At 40.1% G+C, this 24,202-nt stretch overlaps 1 protein-coding gene and 1 long non-coding RNA gene across 4 annotated transcripts in view; one reads left to right on the plus strand and one right to left on the minus strand.

The window, feature by feature from the left end:
* HACD1 (3-hydroxyacyl-CoA dehydratase 1) lies at positions 1-23,029 on the minus strand. 2 transcript variants are annotated; one of them, XM_070800890.1, is made up of 7 exons: positions 22,904-23,029; positions 10,951-11,068; positions 10,751-10,769; positions 10,582-10,670; positions 8,948-9,069; positions 3,918-4,096; positions 1-172 (listed from the first exon to the last, which is right to left on the minus strand). In XM_070800890.1, exons 2-7 carry the CDS (start codon positions 11,044-11,046, stop codon positions 90-92), a joined length of 588 nt encoding a protein of 195 aa, XP_070656991.1. In that variant the 5' UTR covers positions 11,047-11,068; positions 22,904-23,029; the 3' UTR covers positions 1-89. The 2 variants fall into 2 exon arrangements, with proteins under 2 accessions (XP_070656991.1, XP_019828675.2); XM_019973116.2 differs by lacking the exon at positions 22,904-23,029 and adding an exon at positions 21,712-22,024.
* LOC139186468 (uncharacterized) overlaps positions 20,993-24,202 on the plus strand; it is an 18,623-nt gene continuing 15,413 nt past the window's right edge. For both annotated transcript variants that reach the window (XR_011570025.1, XR_011570024.1), the window contains exon 1: positions 20,993-21,108. This is a non-coding gene — a long non-coding RNA (uncharacterized lncRNA). The remainder of the gene's footprint in view (positions 21,109-24,202) is intronic.

Raw genomic sequence — 24,202 nt, forward strand, 5'->3', positions numbered from 1 at the left:
TATTTATCAAGTTGTTTATTCTTGTTATTAAAACTTGGACTCAAGTAATCCTGGTTATTCTGGAAAAAGCACCTTGTTGTGGGGATCATTTAATCATCCTTTTCGACAATCACCTCTCCATGAAGCACCTTTCTTCTCTGACGTAACATATGAAAGTAGAGTTGTGGAAACACTTAATGGAGAAAAGAGAACAAGAAGGTAAGCTTTTGCTGGAAATGTTTTATACTTGCAGCCTCTCAAACATGGTGATCTTTGAGAGCAAGCCCGTCATGCACCATGGCTACCGCCCTAATCCTTACAGGGCTCAGCATAAGGGTACAAATGGAGGCTCCTATACCATATGCCTAAATGTTTTAATGCCATAAACTGTCAGTTTTTTTAGTAAACTTAAATATGTTCTTAAATATCTCTTTATAATGACGTGGAAGGCCATGTTTGAATTGAGAACTCTATAACTCTGGATGGACCTAGAGACTGTCATACAGGGTGAAGTAATTCAGAAAGAGAAAACAAATATCATGTATTAATGCATATATGTGCATCTAGAAAAATGCTACAGATGAACCTATTTGCAAAGTAGAAAGTGAGACATAGACATAGAGAACAAACATATGAACACCCACGGGGTAGTGGGGGAGGTGCGTGTGGGATGAATCGGGAGACTGGGATTGACATGTATACCCTGCTATACATAAAATAGGTAATTAATGAGAACCAACTGTATAGCACAAGGAACTCTTCTCAATGCTCTGTGGTGACAAAGAAGGGATATATGCGTATGTATAGCTGATTCACCTTGCTGTACAGCAGAAATACAACATTGTAAAGCAACTAAACTCTGATTAAGAAAAAAGAAGATTTCTATAACTTTTAGGAATACTGTGCCAGAACAGTGCAGCACAAAGCAACCTGGCCCCTTCTCTGTGTTCTAACAGCTGTCCTATGTCATGAGGGGTTTCAGGAACATCTGTGTGGATGTCCGACTCCACGCAACCCAGCTGCATCCATCCACCTCCCAAATAGCTTCCCCTTGTCTCAGGGACGTGCACACAGGTGACGCAGTTAACCCTCAGGAGAACAGTTTGGGGAAGAGAGCAAGGCAGTCCCTGGATGCATGCCCAGTGCCATCTGGGTAGCAAATTCCATGGTTCCAGCTTTCTAGGATGTGATCTGAAGGAAAGGGGTCCTGTGTGGAAAAGTGATCAGTGTGGGCCCAGAGCAAAAACCCCTACTGGTCGGGCATAAGGGTGGTCTATTATCTACAAACACACAAATGCACATGTATTAGATTAGTTAAACAAATGGTTGTCCACCCTGTTGAATTTGGAGAATTATTTTGAGTCAATTTGAACCAGTACTTTGAATTATAGGGTAAATGCTAGTGGATGAGCAAATTAACATCAGCTATAAATAATACAAATGTAAAAAATATATCTGAAAATGATTAACAGAATAACCAAAATGAATGAATTTAATGACAAAACAAGCTCTGAATATTTTGCTCAGGGAACTATGGATAAGTACTCATAGAATTTAGCTCAAATGGAGCCAAAATACATCAAAGATTTTACTTTTTATTTAAGTAGGTACTATCCACCTTCATAAATGTAACCATCATATTATATCTAACAGTCTAAATATATTCAGGCAATGTAGACTTAAAGCTAACTGACCAAGTTTTGCAAATACATCTATAACATCCTTATTACATCAGACTTGTTTTGAGTGCTAAGATAAGCACTCAAAGTATACTTTTATACTTGTAACTGGCAAAGCATTTAAAAGAGTCAGACATTACTTAGAGACTAAACAATAACATCAAAACTAATACTAATCATCAGGTGAAAAACATCCCCTACTGACTGACTGATCCTCCAGCAGGAGCAGGGTCTCAGGTAACTGACAGCCTGATAAACTGAGAAGCTGCTACTGGCAAAGGCCAGTCTTCACAGGACACCTGAAAATGCGCTCTTACAAGTTACTGGTTTCATGGTTTCAAACCATGATCTCTTGGACCCTGGGTTTTCACAGACATGCCTCAGTGACTGTGAAGAAAAAGGGAACTCAAGACCTGAACCTATATCAGGGGGCAAGTGTGGTTTTGCTCCAGGTGTGCTGCTATTCACTAGATGCTGCGAAAATCAGGGAAAGAAACAAGTATTGTAGGCTTAGCGTCCCTGAGCCCCCCGAACTCGTTCTGGTGGAGAGAAAGAGGAGAGTCAGACTGAGAAGAGAGAAGATCAGGGAATAAAAACATATGACAAGTCCGTTCTCTATGTATGCATCTCTCTCTATTCCTGCCCCACAAATAGGTTCATTGGTACCACTGATTCTACATGTATGTATTAATATACAATATTTGGTTTTCTCTTTCTGACTTAGTTTGCTCTGTATCACAAGCTCTAGGTTCATCCACATCACTACAAATGACCCAATTTTGTTCCTTTTTATGGCTGAGTAATATTCCATTGTATTTATGTAGCACATCTGCTTTATCCATTCAGTTGTCAGTGGACATCCAGGCTGCTTCCATGTCCTGGCTATTGTAAATAGTGCTGCAGTGAATGCTGGGGTCATGGGGGTCATAGGGGAGGAGGGAGAAGGGAGACAAATAGAGAGAGTAGCACTGACATATATACACCACCATATGTAAATCAGATATCTAGCTGCTATACAGCACAGGGAGCTCAGCTTGGTGCTCTGTGATGACCTAAATGGATGGAATGGTTGGGGGCTGGAAGGGAATCTCCAGAAGAGGGGTTATAAATGTATTACTTCTGGCTGATTCACAACGTTATATGGCAGAAATGAACACCAACCTGTAAAAGAATTATAGTCCAAATAATTTTAAAAATTAATTAAAAAAATTAAAAAAATTAATTTAAAAAATTAAACTAAAAATAAAAACACTATATGACCATCACATCAATTTTTACTTCAGAAAAACTTAAAAGTTGGAGGCCCCAAAGAAGTGGCCAAATTTTATGCTCATCCTCTCTAAATGAAATATTTCATACTGTGTCAATGTTGATTTTTTATTCCATAAATGTTTCTCATTTCTTTTTTCTCCTGCACTGACCTCAGAGTCTCTAATTTTATTGACAAGGGCAAACAACAGTCTTGCTGTATCTTCACATTTCCTGGTAGTGATTATCAAAATCTGACATAAAGATACACCATTCTGTATTTAAATGAAATGAATAGAGTCTCATCAATTCATTGCAACTATTCAAAGATGAGAAGAAATTAGTGAAAAGGCTGAGTTATTAGAAACACCTTAAGAAAGTAGCTCATTCATTATTTTCTAGTACATAGGGAAACACACATAAGACTAAAAAGCACCTTGGGACATTTTTTCTAAGTATGTGCTTAATGAATAAAAATGACCTCAGATTTCCTTGGATAAAATATTTCTGTTCAGATACATAATTCTAAATGCTTTCAAAGAGTTCACTGTAGGCTTATCTTTTCTTTAAAAACATAAATCATACTAAGCTTATTTTTAAATGATTTTGAGAAGGCAGTCATTTGTGTGTTAATTTACTTACCTTTTTTCCTCACAATTTGCCTTTCAATTATTTCAAATTATGGAACTGAACAGAGGTTTTGATGTATTTGTAAGACATGATTTCTCCCTTTTTAAAAAAATTTTGAGTAAAGTTATTTTATAATATTGTGCTTGTTTCTACTGTATAGCAAAGTGAATCAGCTCTATGTCCACATATATCCCCTCTTTTCTTGGATTTCCTTCCCCTTTAGGTCACCACAGAGCACAGTAGAGTTCCTTGTGCTGTATAGTAGATTCTGGTTAGCTATCTATTTCATATATCATAGAATATATATGTCAATCTTCTGACATCTTTCGAAGCACTTTCACAGTGTATGCTACATCAGAGTGCTAACAGATACATACTTACATGGTATATATGAAGCCATGGTTATAAGAAGAAAATAATAGTAGTCAAAAGAGACATTGTATTTATTGGGAAGTCTTATGGAGAACATTCCTGTTTTCTTCACATATGGTAAGGCAGCGTATATTGTAAGAAGTTCACCAGCAACTCCAACAGGATATAAGATGATAAAAAAATTATATCTGGAGAAAGAATAATCTGAGAATTATTTTTCTAGAATAATTACTGGGTTTTATAATTCTTTTGCTACTACTTTATTTAAGTTTAAAAATTCTCCTTCCTATATACTTATATTAATCTCACATACAAAGTTAATTTTTATACTTTAATCATTCGCTTAGTAATTTAATTATTGTCAGGTTTTTTCTTCTAGCAGTTCCCCTTTTAAACAGCAAGATCTTAATAAAGTAAGAAGTCAAGTTACTTTATAGGACTGAACTATAAATTTTAAAGTCAATGACTGATTTTTAAGTATAATAAATAACACAAGTATTTATTACAGTCTATTGTAAAGTAAATATAAGCACTGTAAAATATTGTAAAAGTAGCTGCTTGGACACCTGGAATCACACTGAGATTTTTTCCCCTGAAGCTAGTCATTTGTTGATCCAATGCTATGTTTTTAAAAGGCCAGTTACGATTCTAATTTTAGATCTAAATTTTGAAACTGCCAAAATAGTTGTTTGGAGGCATTCGGAAAACACTTTGTGGTTATTAATTAAAAGAAACTCCTATGTTAGAAAACTGATAAAAACCATCTGAAGCATCATCAATAACTGCTAACCAACATGTTGTCTAAAATTGCTTTCATGATAAACAAAGGAAGATGGGTCACTTCCTGAATCTGCATATTAAAGGAATAGTTAGCTTGCTTAAAATGGAGCTGAGAAAGTTCTAGTTAAAATCCAAATCACAGTTTGTTCATTTGGATTGCAGGTCATCCTCTCACACACACTGAGCCTGCAAGTGCCTGGCATCACTCCCGCCTACAGTTAGAGGTACCCTGCAAAGTCTCCACTGGTGGGCCAACAGGACAGCCTCAAGCACCCCAGGTAATAACATTTCTCCATTTTAAAAAAAAAATCAGTTTTTTCCAAGTCAGTTGCTCTATAATAGTTACCACAGAAGTTAAGGTCAAAATTTTGGTGGAAAAAGAAAGCAAGCAAATTGATCTGGATTTTAATCATTTTGTTGGAATTAAGACATATTTGTAAAGAGAAGTCAAATGTGTGAATACGGCAGGAGCTTGGAGACAACTTAAAAGTCGCCTTACTTCTATGTGCCAAGGATATGTATGCAAAGACAAGAGATGACAGAGGAGGGCAGAATTATTTGCCAAAATAGATGAACTGGGAAAGAAAGAAGAATGATTCTTCAACAGTCCCTGCATGCCCCCTCCTTGCCGTGTGCATAGCGCCGTCCTCATCAACCTTGTGCTGTTCTGTGTATATCACTTATATCAATCTTTTCCTATCTCAATTTAAAAGCACATAACTGAACATTTGATATTCCTTTCTCAAGTAAGACATTCAAACTTAAGTATTTTTTTAACTTTATGTGGCTCTCAGATGACTTTTTTTGGGTAGGACTGTTCTTTAATTGAAAAAAAAAAATCACTCAGAATAAAGTATGTCAAATTCATAAAAACTAATTATTTTCAATGAAATGGGGAAAAATTACATAATTTAATTGACTTTATTTGCACTTTAAAAAGGTTGTATGTCACCAAGTCTCTAAATTCTGCAGCAGCATGAGAGATTTAACTAATATTCCAAAAAACATATGATGCTTCCTTACAGATTCCCAATTGTCATCAAAAACTTTTTTAAGGGAATGCATTTTTGAAAATAAAAAGAAATCAGTATGAAAGCATAACAATAAACATTTATCTATTCAGTGAGCTTTTCTAGGAACACTTTTGACAGATAAATAGAATCAAATCATATCCAAATATCCAAATCATCATAGTAGGGCAATGCTTTATAAATAAGAAGCCATTTTTAAAGTGAAGTTTTATTTAAGAATGGCTTCAACATTCGAACATAAATATAAATGCTATTTTAGGTTAGTTTAATGGGGTAGGCAAATACCTATAGGTGTTTGGGATCTTTATGAGTTTTTACATGAAACGTAATTATTCGTGATTATGATGAACTGACATGATGTATTATGTTAAAATATGCATTTCAAAGTTGAAAGATTTTACAGGAACCTGTTTATCATTAAGGCAACTGACAAAGGATTTCTGACAGCAAATTTAAACATGCAATGGTAGAATTTTGAACTTTTCCAGAAATTCAAGACATGCAAATGCATTCTAAAAGGCAGACAAAATATTAAAGATCATTACCTTCCACAAACAAATTTTATAAATATAGCAAATAAAAAGAGACTATATCTTGAATTAGTATTTTCAAAGGTGCTGGAGGGTCTGAAAGACTGGGGTCATGCAAAATGACAGTGAGTCACATTCTGGGATTAGCATCCAGCCACATTCCAAACTGCTAATCTTGTGAAAGGCCCAATTGCTAGAGTGATTAAATTTTCTGGTACAAGAAAAATAAATTATTTCTGGTACAGGAAAAATAAATTATTTCCAACCAAACGCTTATAAATGGCAGTGTAACCTTCAGCAGATAAAATGTTTAAGCTCAAATTATAATTTTAAAGCCTTATTTTATATACAAGGGCTTCCCTGGTAGCTCAGCTGGTAAAGAATCCGCCTGCAATGTGGGAGACCCCGGTTCATTCCTGGGTTGGGAAGATCCCCTGGAAAAGGAAATGGTTACCCACTCCAGTATTCTGGCCTGGAGAATTCCATGGACTGTACAGTCCATGGGGTCACAGAGTCAGACATGACTGAGTGACTTTGATTCACTCACTCACTTTATATACAAAATGGTAAGCCACAAAAAAAGAGCTAGAGAACATAAAAAAGTTTGAAAGGATATATATTGATAGTATAATTAATAGTGATTATCTTTTATAAGGGGAATATAGACAATTTTAAGTTTTTATTCTTAAGAAAAAGTGTTAGGTTTTTAGTATATGGTAATCAAAAACAAGTCTGACACTAGATATGGATTATCTTGATATTAGCTATGTACTAATACCAGAGTTTGTTTAAAAAATAACAGAAATATGGATATAGCATTGTTTTGATATCACAAAGCAGTATTTAGAGTATCAGAAAACCAGAAGTAATCTAAATTCTGGCAATAGAGAACTGAGTCATTCATCCTATGGAATATGATGCAGCATTAAGAGACAGAGAGCAAGCTCTAAATGGACCTGTACCAATTTTAAAAAGAAAACAAGAGCTCCAGTATATAAACAAAAATCAAGTATCATGTCATTCATTTATTTTTCAAAAACTCACATCTGTGTGTTCCCATTGTTAATAAGAAAAAGTCTGGATGGTGAACTCCCAACTTTCTCCAAGGGGAGGGCAGGGCAGTCGGGTAGGAATACTAGCAGAACTTTTCATGTTTATTATATAGACTAAAAACTGTTTGTGTTTTTTATAATGAAAACATACTACTTTCATAGCTAAATTTTAAAAATTTAAAGACTGAAGATACCATCAAACTCTTTTATCCTACCTATGTGGGATATCTATCCATCTATCTATCTATTAAGGGCCTTCCTGGTGGCTCAGATGGTAAAGATGCTCTGCCTGCAATGCAGGAAACCCGGGCTCGATCCCTGGGTCAGGAAGATCCTCTGGAGAAGGGAATGCTACCCATTCCAGTATAGTTCATGGGGTCCCAAAGAGTCAGACAGAACTAAGCAACTAACACACTTCATCTATCTATTAATATCTATTATTATCTATCTACCTACCTCCTGGGTTGGCCAAAAACCCAAACGAACTTGTTGGCCAATCCAGTACATAGCCATATATGGGACAGACATCTCTTACTCTAACAGCCTCCCTACATTTCTCCCCACCCAGTGTTTCTCACACCTATTAGTCATTTTATTTTTTTCTCTTGCATCAGAAGAGGATAGAGATTTTGTTGTCCTCACACCTGGGTATGTTATTATTATCACTGTTATTTCTGATTATAAGTATGAAGAGAATGAAATGAACAAATCTATGCTGACTTGTGATCTGTTCTCCAAAGAACAGTCTTGTTTTTGTAATAACTTTGTAAAATATCAGCTGCTCAAGAATGCAAACTTGAGCATTTGGAAACTTGAGCAATGTAAACTTGTCCTTTAAAAAGGACAGAATATCTTTTACTTTAAAAACTGTTGCTTTGGGAGAACTATATTTAGAACCTTTGAAATATAAATGTTGTCCTCCTTCCAAATAATACAATTCCAAATAAGGATGACATTTAAAAACTGTCTCTGCTACTTAATACACACACAAAGCTGACATTGTATATACAAAATACTAAAAATGTGGAGATGACATAGATTGAATATTAATGACTGATTGATGTAAGGATCACTTTTAGCAATTACAAGAACATTATGTATTTAATTCAGTGAAAGTCTGTCATGTTAAAAAAAATTTCTAGGGGCTGAAAGTTTCGAAAAATTTCTTTAATATCCATTTTGTTTCTAAAGCTTGCCTGTTTTATAGTTTATTTTTAGTGTTTTAGTTTATTTTCCTAACTTTGTTTGTAGAATAAGGAGTTTGTGAGCTGTCAAAAAGAAAATTTTAGTGAATCAGACAAAACGCCGTATTTTGGGTCAAGAGTTGATTTAATATAATTCCACAGATGTATATCTTGTTTTCAAGGAAAAATGAATGACCAATTTGGGATTTATTTAAGGACTAACATAATTTGTCTGGCACTGCTTTCACTCAAGATATATGTTAATATGACTGTTCCCTAGTCATTAAATTAAGCCTTTAGAATGCAAGTTATAAACTGCTAATATCCAAAATGACAGCCTCCTAGCAACACATGGCTAAGACATACATTTTAATTTTCTGTGTTAGCTCAGCACACAAAACACGCATGCGCAGCACCATGAGCAGCACCATGAGCAACTAAACTACAAGACATCATCGCCACCTGGCCCATTTAATGAAGTATGGCAAGTGGTCGAGAAGACTGAATGTGTAGAAGGAGTAGCGAGTGATCTCTGTCACCGTCCATGCGACCAGAAAAAGCACCACACTCTCCTCATTCTGGATCTGCAGAATTACAGAGAAAGTCATAGGTTCGTTGAACTTCTTTCTCCATGAAGACTTTTTTTTTTTCATTATTTACTACGTGCCTTTTGTTATAATGGAGAGTTAGGGTTAGAAAGATGCAATACAGACAATTCAATGCAGTTACCACTACCTAGGTCTTTACCAACATCAGATTTAAATATGCTGTTAACAGAGGAATGGTTGAATTTCTACTGGGTCCTCTCTGTCCCCTTTTGCTCCAGCCAATAACTCAACCATCCCAGGACAATATCAGCCTCTCAGAACCAGTATGCACTGTCCAGAATAGCATCTCTTTTTATCTGATTGATCCCTTTTATTTATCTGTTGGCCTCCTGCTCTTAAATGACAAGGCAATCTGAATGAGGGCCTGATTTTATACGTGTACATGTGTGTCCAGTGTACATGTGTGTCCCGTGCCGTCTGTACGGCAGGCATTGGTGGACTGAGTCAGCTGAGTGAAGGATTCTAGTCGAGAGGTTTGAAGTATAGAGCAGTAAAAGGCAGAAGGTCAGCCATCTGTCCCCAGGCAGACTGGAGGCCATGAGCCCAGCAGGCCATGGAAGGGAGGTTATGTGTCACCACAAGCAGACAGGATAAATCAGGCATCTGAGGGAAAGGAGAGGAGGCCAGAGAGCAGTCCTCAAGTAGACAGGAGGCTCCAGAGGATGTCAAGAAGGTCAGGAGGGCCCATGTGGGAAATGCTTCTGTCATGGGTTTAAGAGGCCCAGTGGCTTGAAATGCTAAACATGGTGTTTGTTTGTCTAAAAGGCTTTAAGCCATTAATTAGACTCGAGTCTGTCTCCTGTCATGCTTCAATGAGTAGCAAGCTTATTTTTCTCTAAGTTCCTTAACTCTTCTAACTTTTAATTGAGTCTTTTCCAAGTATTCAGAGCTACAGAGCTAGATTAACTTTGTGTCTCTAGCTACAATGCTCGATGCTAAATGAGGAAAAAGGAACTGTTTATACTGACAACTTCAATTACATAGTCAAACACAATACACACAACTTCAACAGAAAAGAAAATTCTCATTTCACTATGTGACAGAATAGGAACAATTTACTGCATTTTATTTTACTTATTTAAAAAATTTTTATTTTATACTGGAGTATAGCCGATTAACAGCGCTGTGTTTGTTTCTGGTGCACAGTAGAGCAGCCATACATACAAACGTATCCATTCTCTCCCAAGCTCCCCTCCCCCTCCAGGCTGCCACAGAACATTGAGCAGAGGAACACTGATTTTAAAAACTGCAAAACTCCAGAGGAGAGTGTATTATGGCTATAAAAATGCCAGTTTGGGGGTTTGCTGGTGTTTCAAATCCATTCTATGAATGCGCTAACTCAATGTACAATCCCACTTACATCCAAACTCAACCCTTCTTTGGCCAAGGGTTCTGCTTCCTGAAATATAGTCAGGTTAATATTTTGGGTTCCTGTTAATAAGAAAGCTTTCCTGCTGGCTCAAGTAGACAGAGTGTCATGTCACTTACTGGTTTTATACTGTGAGTAACGAGCCACACCATGAAGATTCTTGAACTCACTTGGACCCCAGCCACAAGCACAGAAGTAGGTACAATTCCTTAAAAAGAAAAACACGTCAACCACTGCCCCAAATGCAATCTCTGCCAAACATAAAAATCAATTTAAAAAAAAACTCACCAATTAAACAGTGGACTATCTGTAAGCAAACAAACAAACAAAAAAAATCACACGTCAATAGCATAAAATAAATCCCTGTCTCCACTGGTTTTAAGTGAGTCTATGGGGAGTAAGTAATAAGCAAAATAAGACTGATTCTGCTCCAACAGACATATTTTCAAATAAATATGATATAAAAACAAGCATCATTGAAAACTTACCTCAAGCAAGGCAAATGTCTGGAAAAATTTAAGTGTCTTCTGAATACTTCTATATAAACCTTTGTGTGTTCCTTTTTCCATGTAAAAACGTACCATGGCAATAGCTAGTACCAACCACCTACAGAAAAGAAAAGCATTTTATGAAGCTCTGTCAGAATGAAGTCTCCTGAATCCTGAAAAGATACATCATAACTTATACAGTACTAGCATGTATGTGTTAATATGCTCAGTTCATTATTCTATTTTCAAAAACCCACAGGAAGAAATGACAAACATTATTTTTACATTGACTCCTCAAGGAAATAAACAGGAGTGGGTAGCCCTTTCCATCTCCAGGGGATCTTCCCAACCAAGGCATCAAACCTAGGTCTCCCACATTGCAGGCAGATTCTTTTACCAGCTGAGCCGCAAAGGAAGCCCAAGAATACTGCAGTGGGTAGGCTATCCTCCAAACCAAGGATCAAACCTAGGCCTCCTGCATTGTAGGCAGATTCTTCACCAGCTAAGTCACACGGAAAGCCCAAGAATACTGCAGTGGGTAGGCTATCCTCCAAACCAAGGATCAAACCTAGGCCTCCTGCATTGTAGGCAGATTCTTCACCAGCTAAGCCATAAGGGAAGCCCAAGAATACTGCAGTGGGTAGGCTATCCCTTCTCCAGCAGTCTTCCTGAGTCGAACTGGGGTCTCCTGCATTGAAGACGGATTCTTTACCAACTGAGCTATCAGGGAAGCCCGTATTCAATATCAGCTACATTCAAATGTCAAACAATGTGCACTGTATTTTTGGTTTCAGCAGATAAACTGACAGACTGAAGAAGTAGGTTTCTCTACGAAAAATGAAGTTATTATAAAGTATTTCATAATTATATAAAGAGTTGATGTAAAGAGCTGTATGTGTATAAATATGTATTTTATACAAATATATAGCTATAAGTAAAAGTCATTAATAAGAACCATTAATGTTTTTTATAATTTCCATTAAATAAAAACAATTGTGGTGCTGCAGAAGGAACACATATAGAAGGTCAGATGTAAACCTGCTTTTCTAACCTTTATAAAAATGTTTTTTTATTCATTTATAATTTTTGGCTGTGCTGGGTCTTTATTGTTGCATGCAGGTTTTCTCTGGGTGAGATCAGGGGCTACTCTCTAGCGCACAGGCTTCTCAATGCACTGGCTTCTCTTGTTGTGGAGCATGGGCTCTAGAGCACAGGTTCAATAGCTGTGGTGCACAGACTTAGTTATTCCACAGCATGTGGGAGCTTCCCAGATCAGAGATTAAACCCATGTCTCCTGCACTGGCAGGCAGACTCTACCACTGAGCCACCAGGGGAAGCCCCAGCCTGATTCTCAAACTAGTGGTTACCAAGTGGGAAAGGGAAGGGCAGGGGGATTAAGACAAGAATAGGGGGTTAAAAGACACAAACTACTATATATAAAATAAATAAGGAACAAGGATATATCATATGGCACATGGAAATACAGCCATTGTTTTATAATAACTTCAAATGGAGTATATTCTATAAAAATATTGAATCACTATGCTGCACAGCTGAAACTAATAATGTAAATCAACTACACTTTTTTAAAAAAGGGTTCATTTTCAAAAAAGAAAAAATGCACATCCCCACCCCTTTCAACTTGGTGGTGGTTTAGCCACTAAATTGGGTCCGGTTCTTGTGATCCCATGAACTGTAGCCCACTCAGCTCCTTTGTCCACTTATACATTAAATGTAGTTGTGGTGAATTAATGGTACTTACAAACACAAATCAAACTTGTGGACACCAGCTTTCTCACCAGTCAGATACTCAATCTCCAAGAGTCCCTGATAAGAGGTCATTTTTCCCATTGCAATTACAAAAGCGCTTTGAAGTTTAAAAAAGTTGCATCACCTGTAACTTTTAAACATCTTTAATAACACACTCATGGAAATGAATAGCTGCCCCAGGCTTTTAGAAACAGTGGTCTCCAAAGTGACTAGTTAAATGGATTTATGAATTAAAAAATTATTACACATTTTTAACTTTTTAATTAAAAAGCACTCATAAAATAGACAAATGGCTTAAAGGTGCCTGTGAAGAAATGACTGACTGAGTGGGATGAAAAGCAGATTCAATAGAACAGTGAGAAAATAGCAGAACAGCACTTCAACCCTGGGAATGCTCCCTCCTCAGCACAGAATGAGTAAAGAACAATCACTTTCTAGTGAGAATGACATGAAATCAGGCAAATGTCTGAAACTATCACAAAGACCTTTGAAATGTAGAAGTATTAAAGTAATAGCAAGTACACTTGTAGAGTGCTTTCAATGTTCTAGACACTGTTCTCTCTCTATATATATAGTTAACATATTAATATTTCATCCTCACAATAACCCTATGAGGTAGCACCTACTATTATCCTATTTCACTGCTGTGGAAATAGGAGAAAGGGCCATAGAGCCAGTCAGCTGGGACGGACTTAAACCCACCACTCATCTCACAGTCTATGCTCGTCAACTACTCCACTGTACTGGTCAGGCCCTAAGTATACACTGTACCTGGTGTGTTGTGCTTAGTCGCTCAGTCATATCCAACTCTTTGCAACCCCATGGACTGTAGCCCGCCAGGCTCCTCTGTCCTTGGGATTCTCCAGGCAAGAATACTGGAGTGGGTTGCCATGCCCTCCTCCAGGGGATCTTCCCAACCCAGGGATCAAACCCAGGTCTCCCGCATTGCAGGTGGATTCTTTACCATCTGAGCCACCAGGCAAGCCCAAGAAGACTGGAGTGGGTAGCGTATCCCTTCTCCAGGGGATCTTCCCGACCCAGGGGATCTTCCCAACCCAAGGATCAAGTGGGCGTCTCCTATACTGCAGGGAGATTCTTTACCAGTTAAGCTACCAGCCTGGGGATATTAGCTAATCATAAAAATACGTGTATTTAAATTGTAGTAATTTTTAAAGTTATACAGAGTGTTACACTCAGATATTTCAGCTGATAGTAGTATGTTATTAGGAAAGTTTGAAGGCCATTGTTCAATACAAGATAATCACCATGCAGAGACATCTAAGGACTTATCCTAAGGCTTAGAGTAAGTTCATGGTGGAGGTCTCTTAAAGCCCATTGCTGTTCTCTTTTTACTGCACCATGGCTTCCTGGATTCAGCTCATGGTTTCACTCCACACTGGACCCAACACTTAATCCTGTGCTGGGTTCATCTGAGTGTGCTCATCTGAAGGATGTTTTAGGTACCTTCCAGTTGTAAAATGTTATGATTTTCAATATCCTCAATTCCAAGGCCTTATATGACTTCTAGTAAGAAAACAAGCTTCATAAGTTGTTTTAATTTGGAGCTTCCCTGGTGGCTCAGGGTAAATAACCCGCCTGCCAATGTAGGAGACACAGGTTTGATCCCTGGACCAGGAAGATACCACATGCGCAAAACAAAAATTATTACCCTACCAAAGAATTCATCAGAAGATTCATCGAGATGATAAGTTTTGTATATTTTTAAAAGCATGATATAAAACTCCAAGCATCCTTAACAGTAACACATTTTACTGTTGTCCCATAGGTGGCAGTATTGTACCAACTATTAATAGTACAGTATTAGGCGAATACCACCACTAATTAACCTGTTGGAAATAAAAGAAATGAACACTCTAGGGTTATAAAGGACCATAGAACCATCTATGCTAACCTCTCACCTGTTTTTCAATAAATACAGCCAGAAGCTCATCTGAACTAATCCATTCTCACCTCCTAAGCCCTCCATCACAAAGAATGAGGACCAAAATTTCTCTTACGGGTCCTACATTTAAGTAACCCTGGACTGCTGCATCCATCAGTTGAGTCATTATAATTTTAAAGATTTCCAGAAGCAACTAGAGCTTCTACAATTCGGAATTCTTTTCTGGAAAGTTTTCTTAAAAAATATTTCAGAGCTATCAATTACACAAATATGAACCTAGACACTCTCTTTGGAAAATATAAACATGTGTTCCACACGTAGAAGGTTTCTTACTTGCTTGATTCATTTACTTATTCATTCAGCTTCAGTATCAACATTTATTGCTATGCCAGGTACTGTGCTAGGTCCTGGGGAATTAGAGATAAGACATAGTTCTAGTAAGTGGAGACGACACAACAGTGTAGCAAGGAGAGAGATGTATCATTTCCTAAACACCTATGGCACTCACTAAACTCCTCCTTACACGCTATGGCTGTGATGACCCTAAAAATTCTTATTGAAGGTGGAGCTCTCTCTTTCAGATGTCTTCTGGTGCCTCTTTTTCTCCTAATATCTCTTGGAGACCACCTGCTTTTTTAAGAACTTGGTTATCTACACCTATATCTCCTATTTTTTAAAATTTCAACACTACTTAAAAAAAAAGTTATGAACAACTTCAAACATATACAAAGGTGTAGAGCATGAATGAAAGGTGTAGAGCTGAAATTCCAATACTTCAGCCACCTGATGCTAAAAACTGACTCAATGGAAAAGACCCTGATGCTGGGAAAGACTGAAGGCAGGAGGAGAAGGGAATGACAGAGGATGAGATGGTTGGATAGCATCACTGACTCGATGGACATGAGTTTGAGCAAGCTCTGGGAGTTGGTGATGGACAGGGAAGACTGGTGTGCTGCAGTCCATAGGATCACCAAGAGCTGGACACATCTGAGCAACTGAACTGAACTGAGAGCATGAATGGTACTATGAACCCTGTTTGCCACTGCCCTGCTTCAACCAGTACCATCTTTTAAATTTTTTTAAATTCATTTTATTTTTTGACCACAAGGTATATGGGATCTTAGTTCCTTAATCAGGGATTGAACCTGTGCCCCCTGCAGTGGAAGCACAGAGTAACCACTGGACCACAGGAAGACCCAACCAATATCATCTTACAAATAATTTTGTTTCATCCAAACTTCTATTCACTTCTCTCCCCACAAGCCTTCCTCTCTGATTATTCTGAATTAAATCTCATACATTCTATAATATGATTGATAAATGCTTAATGATGGATTTCTCAAAGGTTTATTGTCTATAAACGGAACCAAAACACCACTATCCCATGTGAAAAATTGAATGAGAACTTCTTCAATCACAAAACTTAGAGTTAAGATACAACTGTCTCAGAATTTTTTAATATCGTAATTGGGGGAATTCTCTGGTGGTCCAGTGGTTAGGACTCAGTGCTGCCAATGCAGGGGGCATGGGAGTGACCTGGATTAGTGAACCAAGATCTCATACACAATACAGCCAAAAAAAAAAAAAAAATGAAGAAATCATGACTGAAATGATTCATTCACTGTAATTAGTTGCTATGTCTTTTATGACTATGTCAATCTATACATTTTGCCCCCTTCCATCCATCCACTCATCTCTCCTCCTTTCTCTTTCTCGAAAACTTTATCTGTTGAAGACATTGAGTGGTTTGAATGGATAAAATGCACTATTTACAATAGCCAGGACATGGAGCAATCTAAATGTTCTTTGGGGAGGGAGGCAGGAGGGGGGGGGTTCAGGATGGGGAACACATGTACACCTGTGGCGGATTCATGTCAATGTATGACAAAACCACTACAGTATTGTAAAGTAATTAGCCTCCAATTAAAATAAATAAATTTATATGAATAAATAAATAAACAAATGTTCTTTGACAGATGGATGGATAAACAAAATGTAGAACATATATACAATGGAATATTACTTAGCCATAATGAAGGAATGAAATCGGGTCATTTGTAGCAATGTGGATGGACCTAGAGTCTGTCATTCAGAGTGAAGTAAGTCAGAAAGAAAAACAAACATTATATATCAATGCATACATGTGGAATCTAGAAAAATGGTACAGATGAACCTATCTGCAGGGCAGGAATAGAGACACAGACATGAGTGCAGATGTGTGGGCACAGAGGGTGGGGGATGAACTGGGAGAGTAGGATTGACATATATATGCTACATTGTATAAAATAGCTAGCTAGTGGGAAGCGGCAGTATAACACAGGGAGCCCTGCTCTGTGATTACCTAGAGGGATGGTATGCAGCGGGGTGGGGTGGTAGCGGTTGAGAGGGAGATTCAAGAGGGAGGGGGTATATGTATACATATAGCTGATTTATTTTGTTGTACAACACTGTAAAGCAACTATACTCCAATTAAAAAAAAAAACAAAAGCTGTCACAGATCCACACATGGATTCATCCTCCCCAGGGATAAAATATATGTCTATTACTTACCAAGTTGAGAAATGTACATGCCTGAACCTTGGGTCTGGTGCTCTGCTAACACACACCATGTACACAGTGAGAATATATCAGTTTCTGCACAAAGTGCACTTTTCAAGTCACCACTAGGAATAGGAATTATCATTTCTAAACACCCACTATGTGTCAGGCATCTCCGTTGACCACTTCATATCCACTTAATTCCTTGTAATAATCTAGCAAAGTAGTTGTGTTGTTCCTTTGACAGATGAGAAAACCCAGGGTCAGAGAGGTTATGGAACTTATCTGAGGTTACCCGGCTAAAAAGGGGTGAAAACATAACCTTCAATTATCACCTTCCCATACTGCTTACAGGTTAGAATCCAAACATGATAGGGAAGCACGTCAGGCCTGCGCAAAGGGGCAGGTTACCAGTACATCTTTCTGTCCCAGCCTATGCTTCAGATCCACTTGTTTTCACCCCAACAGCATGTCAAGTGGTGTCACATCTCTGTACCCTAACTCCTGTTGCTTCCTCAACCCTGCCAAGTAAATCCTGCTCATCCTTCAAAGCTCAGTTAGAATGCAATGGTTACATACACACACAGACACACACACACCTTTCTCTGATTCTCCCTACCTACAGACATGACACCTCTGCAGAACACTTACTTCATCCCGTCTTTTACTGCAATCTATAAATGTCCCTGGTAACACTTCTCCAAGCACAGGGCCTAAAATATTTAGCTTTTGCCTCTCACTTGACCTAAGACAATGCACAAATACATGCAGGCTTCAAAAGTGTTTGTGGCAAAAAAGAAGAGAGAGAAAATGCTCCTAGCCAAGCATCTATTGTGAACAAGTACCATAAAAATCCTCACATCCTTTAAATTACATTATTACTTAACTAAATCAATTACATCCTGTAGTTCTACTCTGGGAATTGATCCTAAACAAGTTATTCAAGAGAAACAAATTAAAGGATAATATGATCAGAGGCATGATTTAGACTATCACTGTAACTTAACTCTATTCACTTTTATATAACCATGAAAAAGTGTAATTTTGAAAACTACATGGAAATATTTGGTGAAATAATGCATGAAAACTGAATATCCAACAGAGTAGATATTGTAACTACAATACTCTATAATATCAGTACATTCATTTACTCAACAAATACTGGGTTGGCCAAAAGGTTCCTTTAGGTTTTTCTGTAAAATGTTATGGAGAAACTCAAACGAACTTTTTGGCCAACCCAATATTTCTTGAGAGTTTCATGGAACTAACATTGTATAGGGTTTGAGAAGCAGACCAATAAGCAACAAGATGATTTAGTAAAGTTCATCATACAGTTATATGGTAACAAGCATGATGGAGAAAAACAAAGCAGGCAAAGGGGATAAGGAGTGATTTGTAAGCAGCTTCTACTTAAATGAAGACAGCCAGGGAAGGCCTCCCTGAGTATGGTAATTTGAGTAAAAATCTGAACAGTTACTCTCATGAGACATTACAAGGAAAAATGAAGAGTCATGCTGAGCTTATAGAATTAGGCAATTTCTTTTTTACACTTATGTAAAAATTTCATTTCTCAGATATTGTTTGATTTCAAAACTATTACCAAAAATATCAATAAACCTTCCAAAGTTCTGCTAAAAGCAAAAAAACCAAGCAAATAAACGAAAAGAACCTCTGCATTAGCAGATGTAAGCTATTACATATAGACTAAATTAACAAGGTCCTACTGTATAGCATAGAGAACTATATTCAATATCCTATGATAAATCATAATGAAAAAGAATATACAAAAACAGAATGTCTATATGTGTATAACTAAGTCACTATGCTGCTGCTGCTGCTGCTAAGTCGCTTCAGTCGTGTTCAACTCTGTTCAACCCCATAGACGGCAGACCACCAGGCTCCTCCGTCCCTGGGATTCTCCAGGCAAGAACACTGGAGTGGGTTGCCATTTCCTTCTCCGATGCATGAAAGTGAAAAGTGAAAGTGAAGTTGCTCAGTCGCGTCTGACTCTTAGCGACCTCATGGACTGCAGCCCACCAGGCTCCTCCGTCCATGGGATTTTCCAGGCAAGGGTACTGGAGTGGGGTGCCATCGCCTTCTCCAGTCACTACGCTACAGAGCATATATACAGCAGAGATTGGCACAACACTGTAAATCAACTAAACTTCAATTTAAAAAAAAATCAGTTGCTAGGATCCGAAATCTTAAATGTTCTCCATCCCAAAATAAACATGGCAACTATGTAAGGTGACAGATGTGCTAACTAATCTTATGATGAAAATCATTTTGTAATATATACATATACCAAGTAATACATCAAGCAATCATATTGTACACCTTAAACTCCCAGTGTTAGGTTGTCAGTTACAACTCAAAAAAGCTGGGGGGAAAAAAGCAGGCACAAAAGAAAAAAAGAACCTCCAAACCACTCAATGTACACGTGTGTGTCCCACTTTGCATACCACAGCTTTGCCAACCTCATCTGCACAACGTCTGCACTATGTCCCTTCAATTAAATCAGTAAGTTTCATTGCATCTCATGCCTATTTTCAGAACTCATCTCACTTGAAATATCCACCCTCTACATATGCAAATCCTATTCTTTCTTCAAATCTCAACGCCTCTAGAAAGCTTCCAAAGAGTTAGTTATATGGATTATTCTATTTCTGCTTCCCTTGCCTTTGAACAACTGGGAGACAGACAAGTTTGCGGAGAAGCAGTGATTTTGCCGAGCCAGATAGGAAAGTCAGGAATGAAGTTTGAGAACACAACGGAGAGAACATTTAATTCTGCTCCAGGTGGGGTAAGACACTCAGAAAACTTCAAAGAGGTGACTTGGTTAAAAGTCATAGCAGAACACAGGGAATATCATCCACAGGATGAACAGCCTGAGCAAAGACGGAGAGAGCTGTGAAAATAAAACTGCACGGTGCTTTGAGGGCACAGTTGACTGAGAGGAGATACCAAAAGCAATAAAACTGGGAAGAGTAATCAGGTAGATATTGCCTTGAATGACAGCCTAAATCCCTTCCATTACCAGTGGAGGTAATGCAGAGTCACTGAAGGCTTTAAACTGGAGGTATGCACTGATCTTCATTTTTTCAAAAGGTAACTCGGCCTTCAAAAGGGAAAGTGGCCTGGAAAGGAAAGGGACCACAGACAAGTTAATAAATGGCAGGCTTCCCCAGTGTTTATTAACTGGATTAGATGAGCACAGAAGAGACAATGTTTTTCAGGCTGTAGCACACAGTGGGTACCCAACTGTTCTCCAGTAGCATGTGAGTCAATTAGTTTTCTTTTTCAAGATTAGAAAACTTGAGAGTGGAAAGCAGAAGTAACAGGGCTCTGGAGTCAAACTGTCTGGACTGAAGCCTAAGTCTGACACTTACTGGTTGTGTGAACTTGAGCAAGTTACTTAATCTATTTGTGCCTCAGTTTCCCATTCTATCAAATTTAACATCATGCGCCCCTCACAGTCGTAGAGGACCAATGATGACACATTACACCTAGATGGACCGACACAGTGCCTGCCCCACAGTGAGTCCTCGTTAGGCATTAAGCACAAAAGTACTCAGCACAGTCTCAAATCATTCATTAAATCTCGGTCAATCACAGTTTTCTGTAAGCTCTAGAGAAAGTTTTCGATATTAAGCTTTCCCCCTACATTTCTAGAGGTTAGTAATACTTCGTGGGATAACGGAAAACAGCTTTTTTTTTTTTTTTTTTAAAGGCAATGCCATTTAGAAATGGAAGAGCATTTCCCAGCAGGTTTTTAAAAGTCACTGCGGCAGCTCTTTGCAGAGCTATGATAGTCATTGTGTAACTTTAACTTGTAAATCGCACTCAAAGCCAGAAATAAAAGTACAGAGTATCAGTCACGGAGCCACAAGATCCTGGACACCAGTGCCAAACTCCGATCCCGCAGGGTATTTGGAAAATCGTCCCAGGTAAGAAGCTCTCGGGCGCACTATTACTTAAAAAAAAAAAAAATCGCAGAGACAGGAACAGTTAGCAAACTCTGCCCAGCGATCCGGAGCACGAGGCTGTGCAGTCCAGGGGCCGGCGACCGGGAAAGAGGGTTGGGGCCACTCTCCCGACAGCTCCGGGCTCGGGGGCGGTGGGACCCCGGCGCTTCTTCACCAGCAGCGGCGGCGGTGGCGCCCGCGGGGGCAGAGTCCCCCGCGGGTCGGCCCCGCATTCCTGCCCAGGTCTATACTTAACCTCCGGCCCGCGCCCCGCGGCCGCCGCGCGCGCCGTGCACCGTATTAGGCAATGCCGGGCGAGCACGGCCCGGCCCCCCCGCCCCGCTCCATTCAAGCCCCGAGGCGCAGCGCCCCTCCCCCCATGACGGCCGTCCGCGCCCCCTTCCTGCGCCGCAAGCACCCCTGCGCCGCAAGAACCCCCGCGCCGCGACCACCCCGCTACCCGCGCGCACGCGCACCCGGCCCCTCGCCGCCCCTCCCGGGAGCCGGGCACGCTCTGCCAGCGACCAGAGCGCGCAAAGTCGGGGGCGCGGCGGCGCGGGGAGGGCCCCCTCTGGGCGCACGTACCCCGCGGTCATGGCGATGTTGTAGAAGGTGAGCCAGATAGTGGCCAACAAGCCCAGGCGCCTCCGCTTGCCCACCGCCTCCCTCTCCTCGCTCGCCTCCGAGGCGCCGCCGTTGGTGCCGTCCTCCTCGCTGGACGCCATGGCGGCCGCGCAGCCGGGGGACGTGGACGAGAGGGACAGGGGAGCGGGAGGGGGCCCGGCCGAGCGCGCCGCTGAAGCGCCGCCGCCCGCTGCCGCCGCCTCCGTCAGGCGCCCCATGTGCCGCGCGCAGGGGGCTCAGCGCCGCCAAACCGGCCGCCCGCAGTGGGAGGAGCGGGCGCCCCCGGCCGCCGCCCCGCCCCCGGCCCGCGGGAGCGCGCGCCGCGCGAAGGCCTGCCCGCCTGGCCTGGGCGCGGGGGCGCGGGGGTCCTGGGGGGCGCGGGGGTTCTGGGAGCCCCTGGTTACGATCTCTTGGCCCTCTACCGGGGAAACCTCACGGACTGGGGAACCTCCTCTTAGAAACGCCGGGGAAGTCTTGCTAGTGCACGGGAGCCTTGCTAGTGCACGGAGTCTAAACCCACCTGGACTTGGCGTAGCCCTGCCCCGCCCAAGACTTTAGTAAGATAAATTTCTGGATGTGGAGAGGGGCCTAGGTATCTTCCCGCCAAAGACTCGTTCTTAAGAGATTCTGGGGAAGGAGCCCCCACTTCACCCTGTTTCGCTTTTCACAGCCAGTGGAGCAGGTATTCGGGGGCGGGAGGTGCAGTCGGATCGCCCCACCTGCGTGGATTCCACTGGAGCCAGTGATCTAAGGGCACTGATGGCAGTGCAGCGCGGAACACAGGAAGTCAGGGGGAAACAGGACGTGACAAGATATCAAAGGAGAAAAGTTTGAACAGACAGAGGCAATCTGTAGCTGTAAAGCTAACAAGAACCCTTCCCGCAGGAAACATAGTATCTCGCTGTTATCCACTCTATCTCCCTCAAAAACAAACAAACAAACAAACAAAAACCTTCCTCAGATACACATGCTCCTGACAACTCTTCCTCTTTCCTCCTAAAGCACACAGTTAAGAAGACAGGCTCTGGAGTCAGATTACTGAAATTCAACCCCCAAATTCCTGGCTCCACCAGTCTTAGTAGCTGTGTGAACTTGGGCAACTAAAATCTCTTCATACCTCAATTTCCTCAATGAGAATAAATTTAAAACCTACCTCGTGGGGTCGTTGTGAGATTTAAGTGAAATAGTTCATGTAAACCACTCACAGGCCTGACAGTTTGAGTCACCCAAAATCAGTGTTACCGCTGTTGGGACAATTCCCGGTTCGGTTCATCCAATGAAAGAAATGCTGCACGGGCCAAGGAAACCGATCTGCTTGTTAGGTCATTCTTGGCTACCCTGCTGGCTCGGTGGTAAAGAATCTGCCTGCAATGCAGTAGATGCCTCAGGAGGCCTGGGTTCAATTCCTGGGTGGGAAAGGGAGAAGGAAATGGCAACTCACTCCAGAATTCTCCCCAGGAAAATCCCATGGACAGAGGAGCCTGGTGGGCTATAGTCCACTCTTCCTGTTGTAAGAGTCCAACAGGACTGACTGAGCACGCTCTCCAGCTACCTGGAACCTGAGCCAGACCTCAGGGAGGGGAGAAGCACCTGAAGACCAGAGAGACCAAAGTTGGATCTATTCCACACTGGGCTCTGATCTGGGTTCTGGCCACCCAGGTGGCACTTCCAGCCTGATACAGAGAACTTAGGCATAATTGAGGAAGACTTTGCAATAGGGGAGGAGGAGTCTGAGGTGTGCCTGGGAAGAAATATTGGCTGAAAATTGTCGAAGTTTGATGAAAACTATGAACTAGTGTTTTTAAAAGTATTTACATTGGAAAAGAATAAATAAAACTATTTACAAGTGACAACGTTGTATTATTAGAAAAACCTAAGGAATCCACACCCAAAAAAGCTACTGGAACTAGTTGCAGGATACAAGGTCAATGTTACAAAAATCAGTAAATTGAAATTTAGAGTAAAACCATATAATACTTAGCATCCAAAACCATGAAATATAGAATGATAAATTCAACAAAACACGTGCAAGACCTGTACCCTGAACATGATAAATTACAATCAAGAGAAAGTCCTAAAATACTTAAAAATAAGTATTATGGCTTCATGAATTGGAACTCAAATTGTTAAACTGTCAGCTCTCTGCAAATTCCAGCAGAATATTTCTTTAATTTGACAAGATAACTCTAAAATTTATACAGAAATGTGTAGGAAAAACAAAGTTGGAACATGCGCATACCTGTTTTCAAAACTTCATATAAAACTACAGTTTCCAGGACAGTGTGATAGGCACAAGGTTAGATATATAGATCAATGAATAAAGTCCAGACCCCATACATATAGTCAACTGGTTTTCAACAAAGATGCAAAGCTAATTCTTTTTAACAAACAGTGCTGAAACAACTAGGTACCACATTCAAAAAAAAGGAAATGCTTGACCTTTACCTTACAT

Source organism: Bos indicus, chromosome 13, assembly GCF_029378745.1.
Source record: "Bos indicus isolate NIAB-ARS_2022 breed Sahiwal x Tharparkar chromosome 13, NIAB-ARS_B.indTharparkar_mat_pri_1.0, whole genome shotgun sequence".
Lineage (NCBI taxonomy): Eukaryota > Metazoa > Chordata > Mammalia > Artiodactyla > Bovidae > Bos > Bos indicus.

Coding starts and splice junctions, on each gene's coding strand:
- HACD1 (XM_019973116.2), bottom strand. CDS start 21,968: ATGGGGCGCCTGACGGAGGCGGCGGCAGCGGGCGGCGGCGCTTCAGCG. Junction 11,069..21,711: donor AACATCGCCATGACCGCGGG/GTACGTGCGCCC, acceptor TCTTTTCTGTAG/GTGGTTGGTACTAGCTATTG. Junction 9,070..10,581: donor TTACTCACAGTATAAAACCA/GTAAGTGACATG, acceptor GTAATTCTGCAG/ATCCAGAATGAGGAGAGTGT.